Source organism: Mytilus californianus, unplaced genomic scaffold (genome assembly GCF_021869535.1).
Source record: "Mytilus californianus isolate M0D057914Y unplaced genomic scaffold, xbMytCali1.0.p SCAF_5, whole genome shotgun sequence".
Lineage (NCBI taxonomy): Eukaryota > Metazoa > Mollusca > Bivalvia > Mytilida > Mytilidae > Mytilus > Mytilus californianus.
The window spans coordinates 77860170-77883674 of record NW_026262701.1 but is presented as its reverse complement, the minus strand read 5'-3'; the positions used below and the strand labels follow the sequence as shown (position 1 = coordinate 77883674).

Below are 23505 nucleotides of genomic sequence, written 5' to 3'. Positions count from 1 at the left end.
ACAGGCACTTAAAGAATGTGGCGGGATTAAACATATTTGTGTGCCCTCAATCCTATTACCATATCCCTATTTTTCAGTCGAGTTCGTTTTGCTCTAAATTTTCTAAAGCGCACTGGTTGCATGCTATCTTTCATTTTTGTTAACACAAGTAAATTATTTTTATTGTACTATGGTTTTCATATTCTAGCAAATGAAATGAGAGGAATGAAAAACTGACCCAAAAATTTGAAAATTCAATCATTTACAGCTGTCAAATATGCCAATAATCATTTCATAAGATTATGTTTTATGGCCAGAGAGTCGGTACTACAGTTTGTACAGTACTAACATATAAACTAAAAATATTTATAAAAATAAAACTATGGACATATATTAACCTTGGAAAATTTGTCAGTTATTCTAGTGACCACATAAAATAGACAATACATCTGTCATCCAAATACAAGGTTCATAAAGGGCAAATGATAGAGGTCGTCTACATTTAGATGTATTGCTATAGCAGTAAAATTGTTAAAGGGGTAAAATTGAAAGAAAAAAAAATTAGGAAGGGACATGTAGCAAGTCTAGTGCTCTGTTTACGATAGTAAGATATAACTGAACAATGTATAAGGTAAGTTAGGCAAATAATCAGAATTTACATTATCCCATGGTCAAATCAATTTTCGCCAACGCTTGAAGTAATGTTGAAGTTAACCCTAACACTAACCCCAACCCTTACCCTAACCCTAACCCTAACCCTAACCTAACAAATATTTTCGTCCTTTATATGCATGAAATATTTGCCACTGGTTGTGAAGCAAACAAAAGTCGATCAATTTTACTATTTCATTTAATTAATTAAAAGACATTAGCGAATATCATTGTGTTTAATCAATTTTGTTACATAAAAATAAAAAAAATTAGATTAATTGGGTTAAGTCAGGAATGTTGCTATACAACTGATTCCCTATAGTCTTAGCCATTCGATTTTATTTCCTTTAGTTTTTTAAAAGACCTTACTTAACCACTATCCAAACACACGACTTTTTTCAACCGTTGATTTTGTCCATTGTGATGGTAAATTTTTACATTCTATGGTAACAATAGACGCAACCGTCGGTACCGATTTAGTATAATTCAGGGAATTAAGGAATGATTCTTTAAAAATACTAATCAATGAAATATGCTTCTGTGATCGAGTCATTGTACTGAATCTAATGTTTTGCTTTTTTCAATAAGATTTGTATCGAAAATTTGATGCATTCAAATGTGGTCATTATTTACTTATTATTGATTCAATTGAAAAATTACATTATTAAAATACATAATTATTTTTTGTCAATTATTGTGTATTTGGTGTCCACTAAAGTTAGCGGTTGTCAATTTTCAAAATACACATTGTTTACGTACATCGTAAAAATACATTGACTCACAGTAAACAGTAGCACGTTTCACTTTCGTGACAATGTATAAATGTATCTCGGGCAATGTGCAATATCAATATGCCCTTCAAATGTGTATTCTCATACATAAAAGAAAGATAACACACGACACCCACATTTATGTTTAGATCTTAATAGGAATCTTAATTCGGTAAACATGTAATAAAAATACAATGGCTAGCGTAAACGATTATTTTGATCGATAGTGGTCTCCTATACCAAGGTCATTGCGCTGTTCAAGCATTGGCTTAAAATCAGCTGTTTACACCTTCCTGTTTTATCTGAATCTTAAGAAAGGTAAGACTGTATACTTGTTATTATTCAAGCTTAAAAGGAACCTGTCGATTTCTGTAACGATATACTATACGACACTTATTTGTATTGTGTAGTGTATTCTGATTATGTGACAATAAAAAGATTTTATTCTCTTGATTTTATTATATATCTGTTCGGAATTTCCGCGTCACATTTCCTTTTAGAAACAATTTTCTTTTGTGTATTTTTCGAAAAAGTGGATACAACCGTTATCGATATTTTTAAATTAATTTGTATTTTTTTTTAATTTAATCATTAAAAGATCATTGTAAACAAATACAACATCAATGGTTGAAAATAAACTTAAAAGCAATTCTTTGGATTAATTTCTATCTGTTATTTAATCGATTTTCTTCTTTTACAAAGTTTATAATAACGGTTTCTTCCGTTTACTGAAAATTGATGTATTATGGAGACTTGATGGCCCGTATACACACGTGCGGATACACACAGATGTCCATTTTCATTACAGATTATCCCATTTGTCCATTCATTATCGGCTTTCGGGATCTTGATTGTAATGTATTTACACACATTTACACTAGGGGCAATTCATAAATATCTAGTTTCTTCATGACACCATTACTGCATGTACATTTACATATATACTAGTCTGTCCAAATAATAAACGAAGCTAACTTGGCCACATTATTAAAATTTGGCAGTAGTAAAGACAATTATATATTATTTTTGTCCAGCCAGATAAGATGTGTAACACTGATATGTATTATGTCCATCATTAGTAATAGAAAATGACAGTACTTTAATAGCTGCAAGTGCAACCCCGAGAGTGCAACGCATATAGGTTAATGTGATATAATGTAAAGTACAGACAGTCATTTTTCAGCCAGGCATTGTACATTTTAATGTACTCATCTCGGTACTCATACAAATTATCATGTAATATGAATCCAATCTTCAACGTTGTCAAAATATACCACAAAAACGCATTTCCTGTAACTTGTCCCTTTAGTTAATGTTTGTTTAATTCTTAGAGAAAAAGATTTAACTATATAAACACCCTGAACCTATTGTTCGTAATCCGTAATCGGATATCCTGCATTTATCATGCTTTTCCATAACACAAGATAAAAATGCTTAATTATTGAAAGCTATCATTTGTATTATACTATGATATGTATTGGTGTAATTAGCTACACACAATTAAGACTCACACCGTACCCTCGTGGTTGTATCTAAAATTACATGATTATCCTTCGAAAATAATCCTACTAGAATTATGACAAATCAGGGAAAAAATCCCAACAAGATTATGATTTTACTTTTGAAAAAAAACCAGTGAGATTGTCCATTGTACTACTGACCGGTGTTGAACTTTGAATAGGCGGTAAACCTGTATGGGAGTTTGACATTATCATATAATTTCACACTTAACCTCTTATGATATTAAGAATTTCTGTTTGCTTTTCAGTGGGAGACCCATCATAGACATAGTAGATTGTCAAAGTGACTTCATAAATATCTAATATTAGCTTATGTCGCATTAATACATGCTGATGTATTTAATATAATCACAGCTGTCCAACAAGCAAAATCTATTAGATAAAAATCATTATCATTATAGATTTTTCACATATTTCGAACTGTTACAAATTTATTTCTTATTGTATTATTTAGTTTAAAAATTGAAAAAAACATCGCATTGTGATATATCCCATTAGTATATGTGTCGAGCGGCGAATGGGGTACTCTGTGGTTTATACTGAATAATTCTACGTCCGTCTTTTGTAAACAGGACAAGCCTACTATTTAGTGTATGGAAAAAGTCAAGGCCAAGGAGTGAATGGAAACATTTTTATTATTTACTCTTTGCAGGTACTTAACGCTCTTTGTTAAGCTAAGATGTACACACCTAATAGTTATTAAATTTATAAGGTAAGTTAAAATTTGAAAATTTTCGTTGTTTATTTTTTTTTTATGTACATGACGACATTGTTAATGCGTACTTGTTTCTATATTTTGGTTCGGAGTTCCTTATTAGTTGAAGATCAATGAGGAAATGAAATACTAAAGTAACTAAACCATTTGTTACATTTCTTTTTTAATGAAATATAACACATTTCTGTTTCGTTTCTGCTTAAACTATGTAGTTCCAACCTCCTCGTGTTAACTTTTAGTAAGACCGAATTTCGTATGTATAAGCACACTTGGTTTTACTCATTTATGAATAAAAAGACATGCGGGATATACGTCACAGTGGCGGGTCCAGAAATTTTCATAAGGGGGGGGGAATAACTGCCATAAGAGGAGGCCCGCTCCAGTCGTGCTTCAGTGGTCCCTAAATAATCAACCAAATTTTTCCCACAAAAAGGAGGGGGCAGGCACCCTAGGCCCCCTCCCCCTAAATCCGCCTCTGTGTCAATAGGACAGCAACCCAACGACAAAAACATAACCAAAGATAGTTAGAGGGCAACGTACCGTTTTCAACTTAAATCAAGTATGCTATACTGTATGACTTTTTTTTTTGTCAAGCTATAATAAATCGTTCTGTGTCTATAAAAGTTGAGAAATATTAAACAGAAACATTCAAAGATCAGCCATTGACACCAACATATCCAAAATAACAAACAAAACAAAAATAAAATAATTCGACAAACGATATCAAATGACAAACTTCCTTACATGAGACGGGTACATGAGTACATGTATATGTTGTGGTTTAACTAGTTTTTTTTTATCACAACGTTTTTCATATATTTACAATACATTACCCGCTTTCCAAAAACTCTGACTATTCCAAACGTAGGGAACTATGAAAAACTGTGCTTCATACACTGCAAACTAAGCATAACTTGAGGGATTACATGTTCATTATACTAAGTACATCAAAACCATTTATCCCAAGTTCACTCAAGTGCTGATAAAATTGTCTACAGTACAAATTAATCATATTTTGTTATTTTGTTATTTAATAATATGTTAAAGGAGAAGTTATATGATAGGGTTACCCTTTAACCCTTTGTATTCAATAATCACAGTAATACTATTGTAAATCGGTTTAAACTGTTTATTCATCCTGAAATCAAAAGCAGATTTCCTGAGTAACAGGAGCGACAAGTACATATATTTACACATAACATGATAGTACATAAGTTCTTACAGATTTTCGGCAGAGTTTTTCAGATATTTGTAATAATTATATTCGAATGTTGCATCAAATTCATGTATTTACTTTATGTAAATGATATCATACAGGTTGCAGTGCGAACACACAAAAACACATGGTCCAAATACTCTAATTTGGTACAGGCACAAAATATAACAAGTCAAATCATCTAATTTTGAAATCTCTACTATGAGTTTTAGAAATGTGTTGCAAACAATATTTTATATAAATTTGATAATGTGATTAAAATAACTACTTGCTGGTTAAAATTGTTACTCGTATTTAATTACACCCTCGCTCCGAAGGATGGATAAAGTTCTTTAGCTCTGTCCGTCCGCCCGTTCCATCAAATATAAGTTCACTGAAGTGACCAGACTGTATATATTTATCTTGTTTAACACTGTAGAATCAAGTTACATCCTTGGCTTTCATGTATTCGGCTTTGAGCGTTCCTGATGAAGGTAAATCCAGAAAAGCGCTTCGGACGCATGAAATTTATAAAGTATTGTTTGCACATTAAATTTATTCCTTTTAGATGTATTTCACAATTTCAGCTCTTTTTGTGGCAAAGCACGGGTTCTGAATAAGATATGCACTTATTATTTGAAAAAAAAAACAGTGACGTAGGAACGATCAAATTACCAACACTTTTGTTTTATCTTATATGCAAAAAACTAGGTGACTAAATTAAATTATAATTCATAAAAGTACAGGGACGATTATAAATTGTAATAAATTTGACTGACAATGACATTGGAATATTGCTACAGAAATTAAAACATGCGTTACTTTAAAGTAACTATCATAATTATACCATACAATTGTTTATCTTGCAAAAATAATTTTGTAATTTTTATCACTTTATTTGACACGAATCAAATGTTATATGTGTCTGACATTTGAGTGACCCTTTCAAAGTAATACGTATAAGTATTATATATCAAGGTCCCGTTATCACTTGTCATATATACATGTATTAGTACTACCGTGTATACTGTGACATCAAATGTGAATACCGACCTGTTTTCATGACAAATATTGTTTAATGAGTTTGGACATTTTGAATTACTCTGTCAAGAACTTAATGCGTGTATATATATTTTTATTTTTATCATTTCGAACAATAATAGACAATAAATGCGATATTAATTAAGACCAAAATTGGTCAGTTCAATCTCGATTTTACCTTTATATTGAAGTTAGTGTGGATTACATAAGATTTACCTGAATTCAAACGCAGTGGCGGATGCAGTTGGGGGGGGTTCGGGTGGCTGGAACCCCCTTTTTTTACAATCAATGCTTTTGAACGGGGTCATATGGTTGGAACCCCCTCCCCCCCCCCCCCCCCCCCCCCCCCCCCCCCCCCCCCCATTTAAAAATGGCTGGATCCACCCCTGAAACGTAACATATCTGGTTTCAACGCCTTTATAGATCACCAAATGTCAACAATTTGCATCTGTCGTACACTTTTTAAAAATCTCTTTTTAAACCATTGGGCCCATTTGAAACAACTTTGATCTTCTTCATCTTTAAAAGAGTCTATTCTAGGAATTTTGTCCGATAACACCTTTGCTAACTAACATGGCCGCTATATATTTAATAGATACATTTGTTATCCTTTTTAAGATAAATTGCTTTTAAAACTTTTAAAAAGATGTATCTATGATCTTCATAAAGAATCATGTTTAATGATCCAATCCGTTTTTAAAACAAGACCGCTACCATTACTGAAAAGAAATCAGAATTTCCTGTACCAAAAAAGTCAATAAAAATTTTCTGAAAAATTATCTGCTGGCCCAACATTTATCAAACTATAATGGTTAAGCGATCATACATATATTATCCTTTCATAGGGAGGTATGGGATCGCCTTCAAAACTTGTTAACACTGTTACTATACAATACAAAATTCGACAAAAATATGCAGAAAAACAAGAAAATCATAGGAAGGACTTATCGCTACCAAACTTTGGATAAATAATTATAGTACATTTTATCTCTTTTAAGAAATGCGGTTGATAAACTCATTTGCTTTAAAAACAAAAAAGGCTTCCACCGTTACTTATCATAAAAATTAGACAAACAATTCAATGAAAAAATCTGGCGTTTAATCCTATAGTGACTCTCAATTTTGTTATTTAATTAACCAGTTTTTTTTGAGAGCATGAGCATGATTTGCATATAAAGTATATACATACTTATCTCATACATGTCAGTGTATATAGATACATATGTGTTGTATTTGCAGGACTGGATGTGATGTAACACTAGCTTATCATGTGAATTCATTGTACAGTTTTCCAGTTTAGAACGTGAATTTGTAGTTCAGTAGAGGTAAGAGGGTAATTATTAGATCAGGTATTATATAAATGTAAATAAACAAGAGATACCAAAGTACAGCTGGAGCTTTTCGTATAGATAAAATATTTTTTCTTCTGCTGGGGTTTCTGTCTCGATGATGTATAATCCACATAACATGTTATTCATAGTGTGTCCCAAACACATGGGGTGATAATTGGATAGCGGCTTTGAATATTATTGAATCCCTTTTTATCATGATGACCTCCAACATGGCCAATTTCTGAGTTACTGTAGCTTATAACTCTTTGGACACGTACTGTATCTTAATACTGTGGTGATTAATAATATTAACCAACCAGGCACATTTTTAGAAAATTACGCAGTCAATTTTCTTTTACCATTGACCAGTCTTCCAATCCGCATTCCGAACTCGGTTCCGTATTTTACATACTTAAAGTGAATGTTCGTATGCTCATACATTGGTAAAAGAAAGACAACTCCAGCGTTGCAAATGTACATTTTAAAATAACAGATGGTGTTGTCTCCCTTCAATATGTCTTGTTGTGTACAAAATGGCGGTCATTAACCTTCGTGACCGTCGGACAATTTTCAATCATCTTGTTGGAAATACAACTGGAACAGACTTAAATTTGTAATTTTCATTCTTTAATTTCTTAACCTGTCATACCTGCCAACTTGCACGATTCAGGCGTGAAAAACTCGATTTTGTCCCCTTGTCACGATTGCACGATTTTGTTAAGGTTCATCATAACAAATGGACAAATATGGCCGAATTTTCACCTCAAAAACTACTCTGTGTACAGACTTACCTGTGCAGTTTGGAAAGTTTTAAGGCCTGGCATCCACTAGATATATAAAAGTTAATTTCATTTTGTATATCAGTAAGATAAAATCTTTTTTGGATTATGATGGGCATTTTTTTTCGTTCCTGCAGAAGGTGTAAAAATTAACTAAGTTGGGATACAACTTTGAGATGCTCCCTCTCAGGTTACAACTGGTTTGTATTGTATTGATTGTCCTTGATTGGCATGGACAATAGATATCTACACATCTATAGGTGAGTTAAAGGTAGAAACTGAGTGGACAGTATCAAATGCAATTCAGGTGTTTGTTTATTTTTACACCCTCTGCAGGAAGGAAAAAAAATGCCCATCAAAATCCAAAAACGATTTTATCTTTCTGATATGCAAAATAAATTTAACTTTTATATATCTAGTGGATGCCAGGCCTTAAAACTTTCCAAACTGCACAGGTAAGTCTGTACACAGAGTAGTTTTTGAGGTGAAAATACGGCCATATTTGTCCATTTGTTATGATGAACCTTAAATTCTACTGTTCCCAATTTCGAACTTTCTCAAACTTTTCCCATGGGAGACAACTGTGATCAGCCAATCAAAATCGTTGTTTCTCCTGATCTTTGGGTATTGTAAACTGCAAATGTGCTAAATTTTGAACTTGTCAGGAACTCAGAATATTGTAGAAATCGTGATCATGGCAGACCAATTTTCAATTACAAGAAGGTTCTTACACAGCTTAAGAAGTAAATCATGACTGGTTGACAAAGTTCAAAGATGCAGTTCAACCATAAACATAATAAACAGTAGCTAATGGATAAATTTTACTCTTATGGTAACAGATCATACATGTTGTCATTCTTGAAATTAAATTACCAAATCCATTAAAGTACAATGTTCTATCTTTTAATTTTCACAAGGAATCAGATATATTTCCTTCTTTGTGAATATTTTTATATTTGAAAAGTCAACAATCACTTTAATATTCCTTTGACCAATAATCTGATAATCCACCTTTAAGGTTCATGTAATATACACCAACAAAAATGGCTGTGTTTACACCATGAAATTTTCTCTGAATGCAGACAAAACTGTGTAATTCTAATAGTTTTAAATCCACGCAGCACCTGGCCACAACTCCTCTTTTTCCTGTGGTACATGAAAACAATAAACCGGTTTGGTACATTGTTGAGGTCTGAAAGTGACTGATAACTGCCAACAGCCACATTATTTGGACTCTGGTAGATAGTACCTCAGACTGTTATCTCATTGGCAATCACATCCCATCTCCTTATTTTATTACGGGTCAATTATTTGAAATAAATGACTACAGTACTAAACATTAGTTTTTTGCAATAATTTATGTTGTCATTTTAAGATTTCAGTGTAAGCTTGATTACTACAGGCTCTTCACAATGAAATTAAGTTGTATAAATGGTGTCATATTGTTTGTAATTGTGAAACTAGTATAACAATACTATTGTCTAAATCTACAGAAATTGATCACGTTTAGGTAACTGAAATAACAATGTGATTATGTCACTAGGTCACCTGTAACTTATCTCTTGAATAAGGACTATGTTTGGTATAAGAGCTTTCTTACTACAGGCTCTTCATAATCATTTTGTTAAATAATTCTACAAATAAGGGAAACAAATTCACATATTACTTTGAATATTGTAGATTGTTCAGGTAGTCTTGAGCTATTTCTTTGTACAGCAGAACTAGTAGTTATTTTCACTTCACACACATATATATATATATCTTGACAAACAAATAAAAACGCTATAGATTGTGGAAACAATTCATATCTATTCTATCAGTTACCCTACCTACCATAAACTGAACGTCGCCTAAGATTCAATAGGTAAATTAAGTAAAAATCAAGACTTGCATCAAAAATATCCTAATATGAGAGACAATGGCGTCATTTTTACTTAGAGCTTTCAGCTCTTTGATTTACATACTGGTAAGGTACGCAAACGTTACTTAAAAGTGTTTCGAGTTTACAGCGATAATACAGACGTAGAAAAGAAAGATCACATATAAGGTAATTAAGTTTTTCTAGATTTTTTCCTCATATGAATTCTTATTAGGTGACATGATACATGTATAACCATCTGATGAAACATAATTTTAAAAGCAGTATGGATAACTTAAAGGTACTTGTTATGGTTGCTTGTTTGTTTTATATTGTTTCGACAGTTGGAGCCTTTAAAAACTGTCATACGAATGAACACGATGAAAGGTTTGGTTTGAACCCAACCTTTGCCATACGAATATCTAAAATTTGCCATTCATTATTCAGTTGTTAAATCTACTGTATCTAAAAAGTTACTAAACTTCGTAGTGATTTATTTCTATTTTGGAAATTTCCTTCGGGCTTAGTACAATAATAGTTGTAGTATTGTAGAAAAATATAATTACTGTTCTTCTCCAAGACAGATCAGTCAATGTTTATATATGAATAGAGAGTTTAACTTCAGTTGTATTTAAAAGTTATGATTGTAGTATTCAGTCAAAAAACTTCAGACATGTAATACTGACCAAGTTATGACATCTTATAATGAATTTGCTATTCTTATAAATTAAAACATTTTGATTTAGAACAAATTAGAACAAATAATCTCTGGAAATCCTCTCTTCTGGATAAATCCCATCTTCCCCGACAAAAGCCCATAGGGTATACTAGCATTATTATACTCTCATTTTTCTTACGTAATTTAAACTTAGGGCCATTTCTAAAATCATGTTACGATAGATAGAACGATAGAAAACGGACCCCGTATCTGATCATGCAGACTGACTTTTTATGGACTTCCATATGTGACTTTCTAATATTGTAAAACTATAGGGACGTGTAGTGGACGTTTAACCGGATACAACCTGACGTTGTGATACTTTATGGATGACCATATGTGACTTCTCTATGTAATATATTATTGATTTAGTTAATAATCAACAATAGAACATTTAACCTACGTTTTGTGCATCACTTTTCTTATACCTATACAAATCTATACCACTAGTTTCCAAGTGTTGGCAATTACAACATGTTTTTTCTTCCATGAGTAAAATTAGACCCGAAGTTAACAATTTTATTTTTGCATAGCCTGTAACATACTCCAAAGCACTAATAAACTACCAAATTTACAGATTTTTTTGGTTGGAGTTAATAGTATATTCATATAAAGTATTCTCATATGTATTCTATAAGCTATATTAAGAACTACTGTTACTAAAAACCTTAAGAGTTTACTAGGGTATAGAAATAAGGTCATTCGTGGACTTTCCCGTTCGGCAGTTAAATCCTTGCTAAAGTGAGGAGTCCGTTTGGCTTTTCGGGATGATGTATAAATACCCATCCACGTCCGGTCGGAATGGGGACGTTAAATCGATGTCTCGTGTAGGGTGGGTTCAAAGCTCTCTACACGTTAAAGAACCCATTAACCAACTGCTGTTAAAGGGTTCCGTAGAGGGCCTGTTGTAAGGCTAAATATCTGCCATTATAATTTATGTATGCTGCAAATGGAAACGTGCGGAAATAGAGAGAAATGGAAGAGTAAAGGCCAGATTTGAAGACCATGCAGAACAGAGTGATTTCCAACATTCAGTTCTCAGATGCGTTCTCATACTTACGAAATATCATGAGCCAAAATCCATCAATTGGAAACACAACTTCAAAATACTGATGGATTCAGTCGAGAAGTATGCCAGGCAATGGGCTAAAAGCGACAAAAAGACGTAGATACCCTTTCCGAATTGGTTAAGGCTATGAGGTCGTTGATACCAATCAGAATTTTAAAAAATGAATGGGTTTTTGAATACATATGCTATTTCGATCTCCAAAGACCCAAATGCTGATTAGCACCTGTCTTACCTCCATGACAAATATGTTGTTGTTTCCGCAGATAAAGCCCCAAACAACATCGTTTTTGTGTGTAAATCACATTACATAAACTGCTTGATAAAGGAATGAGGTGTTGACAATTCATTTGGAAACTCAAATATCGGCCGGAATTCGGTATTTTTGTTATTAGTCCCCTTCTGACGAAGTCGAAGGGGACTTTAGGTTTGCACTCCGTCCGTCTGTCCATCCGTCAGTCCGGCAAATCAGCTTTCCACACTTTTTGTCTTCGTTCTTGAAGATATTGATTTGATATTTGGTATATAGTTTTATCATGACAACTTATAGATCAAGTTCGAATTTTGTTCCGGTCTGATGATTTAGTCCAGAGTTATGGACCATAACTCTAGACCATTTCTAATGTTAGAGTACTATGTTAAACCATATCTCTGTACAAAGGGAGATAACTAATTTTTTTAAAGACATTCTTTGTTATATTATTTGAAGAATTTTTTGGCAGGTTTGTTTGTTATTTAGTATAAACTAATTTTCTGAATGCTATATTTATATATAAAAAAAATTATGAAGAGAAATTCTTTAATTCGATAATAATCTATTTTTATTAATGTATATATTTCAATACATTACATTGTGTAGATAAAAGATGTTGACATTTTATAGATAAGTTACAAATCTATATTAGTTTGTGACAAATGAAAGAAAAATATTTGGAACTATTAATTATATTTGATTATAATTTGAAAATAGATATACACTGTATTACATCATATCTAAATTTAGAGAACTGTTAATCATATCTAATGTTTTTTTCATCATGCTTATAAGATATTGATTGATAATTGGTATAGAGTTTTATCATGACAAGTTACAGATCAAGTTCAAATTTTTGTTTCGGTCTAATGATTTTGTGCAGAGTTATGGTCCTTGGACTTGAAAAATTCACTCATATAATCAGTTTTCCACACTGTTTTTAGTCATGCTTGTTTTATTTTATACCCTCATGACACTTACAAAGGAGGAAATCCTGAATAATCATAGGTCTGTTCTATGTTCCTTTGGAATTTAAACCAAAGATGAAGGACTGGATCTTCCTTCACTGTATTGGATACCTTAATTACATAAGTGTCATTACAAACAATGTTATATTGCTGGGTCTTCCAATGGCTCCATGAAACCTCTTTCAAAATTACAATCATCAATTTTATCAGAAATCAAAGACGGGTTTCAAAGTTACTGTGAAACTACCTACTCTAGGGGCGGCGTTAATCAGATGTGGATACTTAAAAATACCAATGATCTGTTAGAATACGTACAATCTACCGTAATGTCTTGTTCCTCTTGCAAAAGTATTAAAACATTTGACTTTTTTTTCCTTTACACAAATATTCCCAATTCCAACCTAAAAGGCAAATTGAAAGAATTTGTCCTGCTTTAATTCAGAAAAAGAATGGTCAACGTAGATACAAGTATCTTGCCTTTGGGATGGATAAATCACTCTGATTTAAACTACAAATTCTCTGAAACTGACATTATCAAGATACTTGATTTCTTGATTGACAACATATTTGTTACGTTTGGAGTACCTTTTTTTTCAACCAAACAATCGGTATTCCCATGGGGACCAACTATGCTCCTCTTCTTGCCGACGTGTTCCTTTATTCATATAAGGCTGACTTCATACAAGAGCTAGCATTATCCTTTACTTCACGTTCCGCTACATAGATGATGTCCTCTCACGAAATAATTCAAAGTTTGGTGACTATCTATGTTGAACGCACCTATCCATCGAACTTGAAATAAAGGATACAACGGATACAGTTAAGTCTGCCTCATATCTTGACTTACATCTAGAAATTAACAATAAGGGTCGGTTGATGATAACAAACTCTATGACAAAAAAGATGATTTCAGCTTCCCAAATATGAACTTTCTATTTCTATGTAGTAACATTCCAGCAGCATCTGCTTATGGAGTATAAATCTCCCAGTTGATACGATATTCCAGCGCTTGCATTTCCTGTCATGATTTCCTTGATAGAGGCTTAACATTATTGCTTACAAGGAAGATATTGAACCAAGAGATCCAAGTGATGATGTTGAATAATCCCTTCGAAAACTTTACGGACGCCATCACGAGTTGGTTGACCGCTATGGAATATCTGTTTCACAGATGACGACTGATATGTTCCAATTGACGTAACCTCAACCCCGTCCCTCTTTTTCTAATAACTAAAATAACTAATAGAATACAGAAAAATGACTTATTTGTTCCTAACGGAATAAAGGATGTTGGGACAAATATTATAGCATTGTTGAGTTTCTGTTAAGGGGAACAAATATATGTTGACAATGCGACTGTATATTTTGATATATATATGTGTGTGCGTGTTTGTGCTTCAATGCATATGTGATTTCATGTCCTTTGATACAGGAAACATTACCTTGAATTCAAATTAGTAGAGTAAGTTTTAATTACTGACCTCTTTCAATTGACTATACTTCATTTCAATAAAAAAAAAACTATCCCTTGAATGCCAACAAATTGTCACTTGTAATTTGTCAGATTAAAGAATGTAGGCATTCAAGGAATAAGCCCTTGTGTCCTTTGGGGCTTTTTGCCTGCTCATAAAACATTTATTCATAATTTTATAGATATTTCTGTATGCAGATGTAAAGTCCATAGAAGTCGTTTAGTGTTGTGTAAACTCTTGCGTAACATTTAAAATGTCTTTGTTGGTAGATACAGCTGATTCTTTACATTATGTGTTGTTCCTAAAATGATTTTCTAATCAATAAGTTTGTAGTATATCCTAAAAATTGTTCCGTTTATTAGGTCAATATGCCGGAGTCACGCACAGAAGAGGAAGACACAGAATGCGACTCAGACGTTCCCCTACCCCCAGATGGTGGATGGGGATGGGTTGTAACTTTTTCGTCATTTATGATTAGTTTCCTGGTTGATGGAGTATGTTTCACATTTGGGTTGTTTCTGCCGTCCTTTTTGGATCATTTTGGTGGCAGTAGGGGGAAGACAGCTCTAATTGGATCTGTGATGAACGGAATGTACCTATCATTTGGTGAGATTTTGTTTATTTCCATTATTTATACAATTTTACTCATTCTATTAGAATAAATGAATCATGTTAGGTATTGTTAGTATTTTGTTTCACTGTTAAAGGAATAGAACAATCGATATGCTGGCGGCCTTTGTCCTCCTTTGTGTGTTAACATAGCATGAAGCCTATTCCGTTTGTACACAACGTAACCTGTCGCCACGTAAATGATTAAAATAAATTTAGACGAAATGTTAGAAGATGTTTTATTTCCATTAAATGGGCTCACAAAGAGCATATTACTATATGACTTTTGTTTAAACAACAAAATAAAACAATAATGAATTATACATACAAAGGAAAGAAAAACAAGTTTAACCGCTGTCATATATCAGTATTCTTGTAGTTCACGTTATTAATAAGGCTACAAACATAATTTCTAAATCATTTGTCAAAAGATGTGTCATAATCTAGATTTGTCCTGAGAATATAATTTAGTATATATCACACATGTATCAAGGCTATTTTGTGTATAATTGTATAATCTGTTATTTATATTGTTTGTAGAATATATACTATATTTTCATGTTTGTACCTATCGAAATATAAGTTCATCAATACATCAGAAAAACCAAAAAGAGTTTCTGAAGGACTTAACGTGTTGTTTATCAGGCAATGAGTGAAAAATGGAAAGTTACATTAAAAGTGTTATTCACAAGATGTGGGATAAATGTCAACAAGACTGAAACCAAACATCATAACTTGACCAAAATAAACATTATATTAACTAGACCAAAACCAAACATCATGTTATGTCGCGGCCTTTTATAGCTTGATATGCGGTATGGATTTTGCTAATTGTTAAAGGCCGTACGGTGACATATAGTTGCTAACATCTACGTCATTAGGTCTCTGGTGGATATTTGTCTCATTGGCAATCATACCACGTCTCCTTATTTTTTATCATAACTTGACAAAAAAACACACATCTGCATAAAGTAAAGGCCAAAACGCAAAATCATCAACAAAACGATCAACAAATCGACAGAATAGAATTTAAAAAAGTCAAAATTGCACGTGATAATTCCACGACAAGCACAACAATGAGCGCGACACACTTACCCCCTAAAACTCAAAGTTCAGTTTCACCTGCAAAATGTATTATCCTGAATAACGTAATGGTGGTAAATGTTTAACTGATTAAATACGACCTTAGTGTGTAGGGCTGTTTAGAGTCTGGATATTTTGAAATCTAGAAAGGGCGTAAAAGTTTCTCAGTTTCACATGCCATGTTCTTCAAGTTCAAAATCTGATATTTTTTTCAGGTCCAATTTCAAGTGCATTTGTAAATAAATTTGGAGCACGGAAAGTAGCCGTATTTGGCAGTTTTATGGCAGCAGCTGGTTTGTTTCTTTGTACGTTTTCTACAAACTTGGATTTAATGATTTTCTTGTATGGTGGTGTTGCAGGTTAGTATAAGATTTCGAAACACATACCCGACATCCGACCTGTATCATTCTTTAAAAACCCGACGGATACGATCATTTGCCGCTGTTGTCATATAGGTCAACACATGCATGGAAAACAGTTTTGCATTTTTCTTTTCAATTCTCATCTTCTTGAATGAAACAATAGAAAAACAAAGGATATGGGGTATCCATTCATGACACAAAATCAGTACATGCACAGCAAAATCACACAAAAAGCAAAGGAACAGAGCTTTTATTGCTGTTCTTCATCTCAAAGTCAGGCTGTTTTGTTTTAGTTTTCTAAATGTCATCGAAAGTACATCAGCATGAATTTGTGTATTGTATACTGTTGTACGTGTGTAGAAACTAACTGCTTTCTGAATAAAATATTGTTGATACTTACATCAGCATAAGTAACGATACAATCCATTTCCACATTATCATGCATATTGTTTATTTCGTGTTTTGAACATAGCATTTTCTTATTTTCTCAATATCGTCTTGTTGACAATAAAAGTGTTAAACTTTAGAAAAATAAACAAAAGACTATTTTCACATAACCGACTTTTGAATCCATCTAGTATATAATTTTCGACAGGTTACCTACAATATGGTATTCGGTCAAGTAAGCAGTTAAAAAAAGTAAAATCAAGTTTGCAATTTTGGGGGAAATTGACAGTTTTGCTATGATTTTGTTGTTTATAGAAAACATAAAACAATTGCTTTTCCCCCAAATTGCACCGATTGTAAGCTTGATGTTACTTCTTTTAGTTGCACTTACTTGACCGAATACCAGAATGTACTACCTAATCTATCGAAAAATTATAGAGTCAAAAGTCAGTACCCTTTGATGACCATGATACATCATGGACCGTCTGTAGATACTACGGTACTTAAAGACTTTCTTAGGAACCCGGGATGCAATTTAAAACAAATCGGCCGCAGACCTGGAACTACAATGATTTTGGTAATGCTAATTGAAACGCTCATCATTCGAATACGTGTTTGTTTTTATCTCATCTGGTTGTTGAAATAGAAATGTGTATGTTATTTTTTATTGAAAAAATCTCACAGAGGCGAAAGATACATGTACCTTAGAGACATTAAAACTCATAAGTCGAAAATAAATTGACAACGCCATGGCAAAAAAGACCAAAAGACAAACAACAATATACAAAACACAACATACTGCAGTTTAGAATTATCCATAATTGTTTTTATACGCCCGTCAAAATTTTTACGGGACGTATTATGGTATACAAATGTCGTCTGTCCGTCTGTCTGTCCGGCGTAAACATGTCGCACCGTAGCTTGAGAACGACTTATCCAAATTTCATGAAACTTAATATAGTTGTTTCTTATGATGGTCAAACGATCTGTATACTTTTTGGTGAAAATAAGATTAAAACTTTTTGATTTACGGGACTTAGTAACTTAAACAGGTGGGTGTTTTTTCACATGTCGCGCCGTATCTCAAAAACTATTTATGATTATTGCTTAAAACTTTACACACTACTTAGTAATATTAATCTTAAGATCTGTATACTTTTTGGTGATGATTCAAAATTTTATTTTTGAGTTATTGAGTATTTTGACGGGCGTATCATGCGCTCATGGCGCAGCTGTTTAATTTTTTCTATTTTCATATATTAATTAAATAATAACTAAAATCATATTGTTGGAGAATACGGTTGCAAATATTTGGATTTAGAACAATGAAAATGAAAATGAAGAAAAGGTGTATTCTGTTGGAACTTAATCTTTCCAGTCTTTTAATACAAAGTCTCTGTGTACATGTATATAATTTACATATAATGCAAAACCTTTTATCTTGTAGGAGCAGGTTTTGGTCTAGCTTACTTACCTGCTATTATCATGGTAGGATACTACTTTGAGAAAAAGAGGGCTTTTGCTACTGGGATTGCTGTGTGTGGTTCTGGGATAGGGGGCTTTGTCTTTGCTCCTTTATGTGTTTATTTAATCAACGAATATTCATGGCAGGGTGCTTTATGGATAATTTCTGGTATTGTTTTAAATGGTGTACTATTTTGTTGCTTTTATCGACCTTTACCAAAACGGCGTCGGACAACATTAAAAGACACCAGTGAAACTATAAACGGCAAATGTGCAAATGGACACACGGATCCGCTTTTGCAAAAGATTAAAATAGAGTTAGAAGTGCCAAATCCAATTTACAGGTGTAAATCACAAGAAATTAAAGTAGGTCAGAACGGTGATCTAGGAAACAATGTAGGGCGTTTAGCAAGGAGTCAAGACATATGTGGTGCACAAAAACTACATGTACATCATAGACATGTAGATAATCTAAATCCACTAGCTAGAAAAGATATATTCTATAGTGGTAGTTTACATCACATTCCAGAATATACGGAGTCTAAAGATGAATGTGAATACGTGAAGAAAATGACAATCAAAGACAAAGAAAAGACGAAAGAATCAAATGCTTGTGTTCAATTGTTAAAATCTATATTGTTATCGTTTGACTTTTCACTGCTGAAGAGTCCAACATTTGTAGTATACGGGATTTCATGTTTTCTGTGTATGTTTGGTAAGTATCATAATGATTTAAGTGTATGTAAATGAAAGAAAAAACAATATCATAGCACATTCGTATTTAATTCATTTCAATTCCAATACCCTGCATGTGTCACTTGTAATCAATTTTCCAAATGGTTAACATTTACTATATTAGGCGAAAACATTAATGGATTTTGAACGTGTGCAATCACAAAATCGAAGTAAACGACGTTGAACTTTGTCACAAGAAGAAACCAATTGTAATTTAGGACAAAGGATAAAAAAAAGGTATTACCGATGAAAACAGCACACTCATTGAAACATTAAGTATCACAAAAACAACAATGATTGAAAATTATAGCAAAGGCAACACGAATCCCACAAAAACTCTGTAGAGAACTCTGATGCTTGGAAAAACTTACTTTAATTCCAATAACCCCTTTTATAACTTTCTTAACCCTATCGTATGGATAGAAGCTCAATTTGAGGTTTTTTTTCTTAAATTCTGCCAATGGTTATGTGTTGATGATCAATTGTTCCAACAGACATGCAATGATATGAGAGCATTTGTTTTACACAACAATTAATAATGCAGTGTAAGACTGAGCATTACAATATATCTAGCAAAACACCGACACGTCTGGATTCTGATGCACGGTTCTCTGAGCTTTGTGAAACTTTGTTAAACCTGCGCGCTACAACGAACTCTGTTTTTATAAACTGAAATATTGAAAAGAATATTTTTTTTAATGATTTTGTATCTTTCTCAAATAAAAGAAAACACATGACCATGACTTCAACTAGTTAATATGCTGCATAATAAAACTTGTGTTTAATAGTGAAATGGCCTTCAGTTTTGGACGTCCAGTCTAAGGTTTGTTTTAAATCACAATTTTATCAAACGTCTTTACCTTGTGGCCGTAAGTATTTTTTGATAGATTTTAATCTTGATATCGGCATAAAAGTACATTTTGTTATTGCTTGGAGTAAAAATGCTATGCAAATAATGTATCCAGGTATTGACCTTCAGTGTCATGATTTATTTTTTCTTAAATTTTATGTAACACCCTTATTTTGAATATTTGCAGGTTTCTTCATCCCATTTAACTTTCTACCAGGTTATGCGAAAGAAGTTGGACTATCGCCTGGAGAACAGGCCTTGTTGATATCTTTAATAGGTATCGCAAACACCGTAGCTCGATTAGCTGTAGGGTTTATCTCCGATAGACCATGGGCAGATTGTCTCCTTATCAACAATATTGCTTTAATCATAGCCGGTGGAACAACTGCATTTGTGCCATTTTATAGGTTATATGGAGTTTTAATCACATATTCTATTTTGTTTGGCTCTGGAATAGGTAAATATATAATATTGATATTCTTTAATAAACTTTCGAAGCGTGAAATATTGAGTATTCAGAAAGTCATATATATATATATATATATGATTTCTTCGGATTTATATCAGAGCCATTACCAGAATGGCTTATAATTTTAATTAAAAAAAGAAAGAAATTAGGAAATAAATCAAGGTTTGTTTTTGTTAAATATGTTTTAAAAAATCATATGCATTATTGTTACGTTGGCATATGCACAGAGAGCATCTGCTGCGTCGTACCAGTACAAAAATAATGACTTTCTTCGATAAAATTCAAAAGGTTTGCCAAAAAGGACTAAAGTTAATGTTAAGTTGACGGTATTATAATGTGAATGCATTAACAGAATTATAACATTCTTTGCTAGTCCACTTCACTTTCAATCGTTAAATTCCAATTGACTACAGTACTGTTATATATATTATAATGCATTGCAAAAAGAAATAGTACATTAGAGCTTGTAATAAGATATAAATTTGTTTTATGTAACTTTTGTCGGTGTTGATGTCAGATAATAAATAGTTTCTGTTCAACTTCTTCACTACTTGTTTAGACTCTGGATGATTTCGAACTTAACATAGAATATAGACACCGGTCCTTGTTGTCTATTGGTAAACTAAGAACGTGTTTTCCTCTAGATGTCTTTTGGCTATTTTTGTCGTTGGGTTGCTGAATAGGTCCAAAGTTTGTGTTAAGCATGTTAAGTTGATGGTATTATTACTAATGTCAATGTATGAACAGGATTTATAACAAACGTTGCTAGCTATATATAGTCCAGTTTGCACATTAGGTTTAAATCCTTCACGTTCTGGCTTTCCAAACTTTTGTTCTCGAATTACCTGACGAAGGTCATTGTAGTAACATTTATCTTGTGTAAGGAAATCAGTGTCATATGAATAAACGGAGATATGAGATGTACGTCGATGAGGCAACAACCCAACTTCAAAAGTAATTAAAAAAACATCAAGAGGACAATACTCAGTTAAAAAATTGAACAGATGTTATACAATACGTCTAGCTCTTAATCGGACCGAGTCTATAAAAGTTGCGGTCTCCTTGACGTATACCCCATACATGTAGCTCCTTTTATTCATATATTTCTCGCCATACAGATCAATGCATGGCAATTTCTTCAACGCAAATAAGATAACCTTACAAAACATAATACTCTAGTTTAGTCCTTTGAAGTATACACAATAGTGTAATATGACTAAAAAAAGTTGTAGGGTAAACACAAATAAGACTGTAATTGAGGTCAGCATAAGTCTTTTTCAATACACGAGTGTCTTTACAGAATGTTAAGGTTTAATCGCCCCGTGTCTATTAAAGAAAATATTTTACAAGCAACTAGAATTTTAAAAGAAGATAGATACATGCATCACTTTATGAAAAATAAAAAAATGATATGTCGTGTTTAATGTTTTTGGTTTAATTGTAGCTGCATTTGTATCATTACGTTCCATTATAATGGTAGAACTGATGGGTATAGAGAAGTTATCAAGTTCCTTTGGTTTGGTTGTCTTGTGTCAAGGCTTATCATCATTCCTCGGTCCACCAGTCACAGGCAAGTACCATATAAGGAGTGACGTTATTGCATTTAAAAATGATACGTGGTATGATTGCCAATGAAACAAATCTCCACCAGAGAATAATGACGTAGGAGTTGGCAAATATACGTCACCACTCAACTTTCAATAATGAGTAATACCCATACCGTGATGTGATAACGTGTACATCTTATTGTATGATCTTTTATAAAATGCGCTAGATGTCGACGAATTCTATAATTGTAAAGAATTCTTAACTTTATCATAGCTACATTGTATTTTGAGTTTATATTTCGATCATATATCAATCTTCGTGATCGGAAAGTTTTAAATAATAGTTAATTGAAATGTGTTACGTTGCAGATAATTTGTTTTTTTCTTAGATACAATTCATATGAACCGTGCAAGCCATATATCTACAACATGGTTAGGGTATATATCACATTTGAACCCCTCTGCAGAATGGTTGATTGGGTTCTCTCACGTCCAGAAAGCATTACAATTTATACGTTTTGTTTAAGGTGTGATTATACAAAGGACGCCCTCCTCACCTCAAAAGTGGTTCTAAATCCTGGATGGAAGAATTGAATAATACAAATATTTCTCTGACCAAATTTACTTTTTGGTTACTGAATTTTAAGTACACTAGTACAGTGCTACGTGGTATGCGAATCAATACAACCCTCTTGTGTCTATTTTAAATGAATACAATACATATAGTTTGGCTATTATCTAACTGAATAAAATGCTTTACATTGTTGATGTTATATTTTAGGATCATTTGCAGACAAATCTGGAGATTACAGCATAACATTTTACATGGCTGGTGTTTCTCTTGCACTGGCTGGAATTATATGTATACCACTGCGTCGAATCTCAGCGTGGGAAAAAAACAAACAGAAATTAGCAAAAAAAAATGTGATTGAAAATGGGAAAAATTATGAAGAAAAGATTCTGCTTGAAAAAAGTTGATGGAAGTAAAGAAAAGAAAAAGCTAGTCAAATTTGAATCGTTACATTTAAATGGTTCTTCGTTGATTTCTGGTGAAAGAAGTTTTTAGTCGATAAGATATTAAAACTGTTTTTAGTTATATTTTTCATCTATATACTGTTATTTTTTAAAAGAACAGTTGAATACTCGAATATTAATAAAAACAGAGGACAAAAGACAGAATGATTTTTCTTAACCATGTTAAAATCTGATATTGCAAGCAGACAGACGTCACATACTTATTGTATGCCATATCTTTATAGTATCTATTAGTCTAAAATAGTGTGTTTTTTGTTTTTAATGTAATTGTAAAAAGTCTTGGTTTTTGTGTAACATACTGCTTCTATTATCGATAAATCATCGGATCAATATTAATGTACATGACTGGATGGGAAGGCATATTGAGTCAATGTACAAGACTTAATATCACGAAAGGTTGGCAAAAGATCAAGTAAAAACTCATGTTTTGATGTTCTTTATCTTGAATTTCTAGTAGGTTGTCAACGGTGAGATGACGAGTTCTTCTTACCTTTCCAAAGATGAAGATGGCCATTAATATTACCTGGAGCGATAGTCATTATAATTTATAAAACGTTGAACTTTTCGAAATAATAAGGATTTTTCCTAGCTGTCTTTGGCAAAACATTTTGGGAATTTGGGTCCTCAATGCACTTCAACTTCGTACTT

General features: G+C 32.6%; 1 protein-coding gene across 1 annotated transcript; it reads left to right on the top strand.

The window, feature by feature from the left end:
- Positions 1-1515: 1515 nt before the first annotated feature.
- Positions 1516-23280, top strand: LOC127701495 (monocarboxylate transporter 12-like). Its single transcript, XM_052205377.1, has 9 exons — positions 1516-1718; positions 3573-3632; positions 7111-7196; positions 14679-14922; positions 16224-16367; positions 18205-18936; positions 19994-20263; positions 21720-21845; positions 22604-23280. Exons 4-9 carry the CDS (start codon positions 14685-14687, stop codon positions 22798-22800), a joined length of 1707 nt encoding a protein of 568 aa, XP_052061337.1. The 5' UTR covers positions 1516-1718; positions 3573-3632; positions 7111-7196; positions 14679-14684; the 3' UTR covers positions 22801-23280.
- Positions 23281-23505: the final 225 nt, after the last annotated feature.

Bases quoted from the DNA above. Each gene is read 5' to 3' on its own strand.
- LOC127701495 (XM_052205377.1), top strand. From the start codon at position 14,685: ATGCCGGAGTCACGCACAGAAGAGGAAGACACAGAATGCGACTCAGAC. The intron at 14,923-16,223 runs GTGAGATTTTGT...TATTTTTTTCAG, and splicing joins CGGAATGTACCTATCATTTG to GTCCAATTTCAAGTGCATTT. The intron at 16,368-18,204 runs GTTAGTATAAGA...TTTATCTTGTAG, and splicing joins CTTGTATGGTGGTGTTGCAG to GAGCAGGTTTTGGTCTAGCT.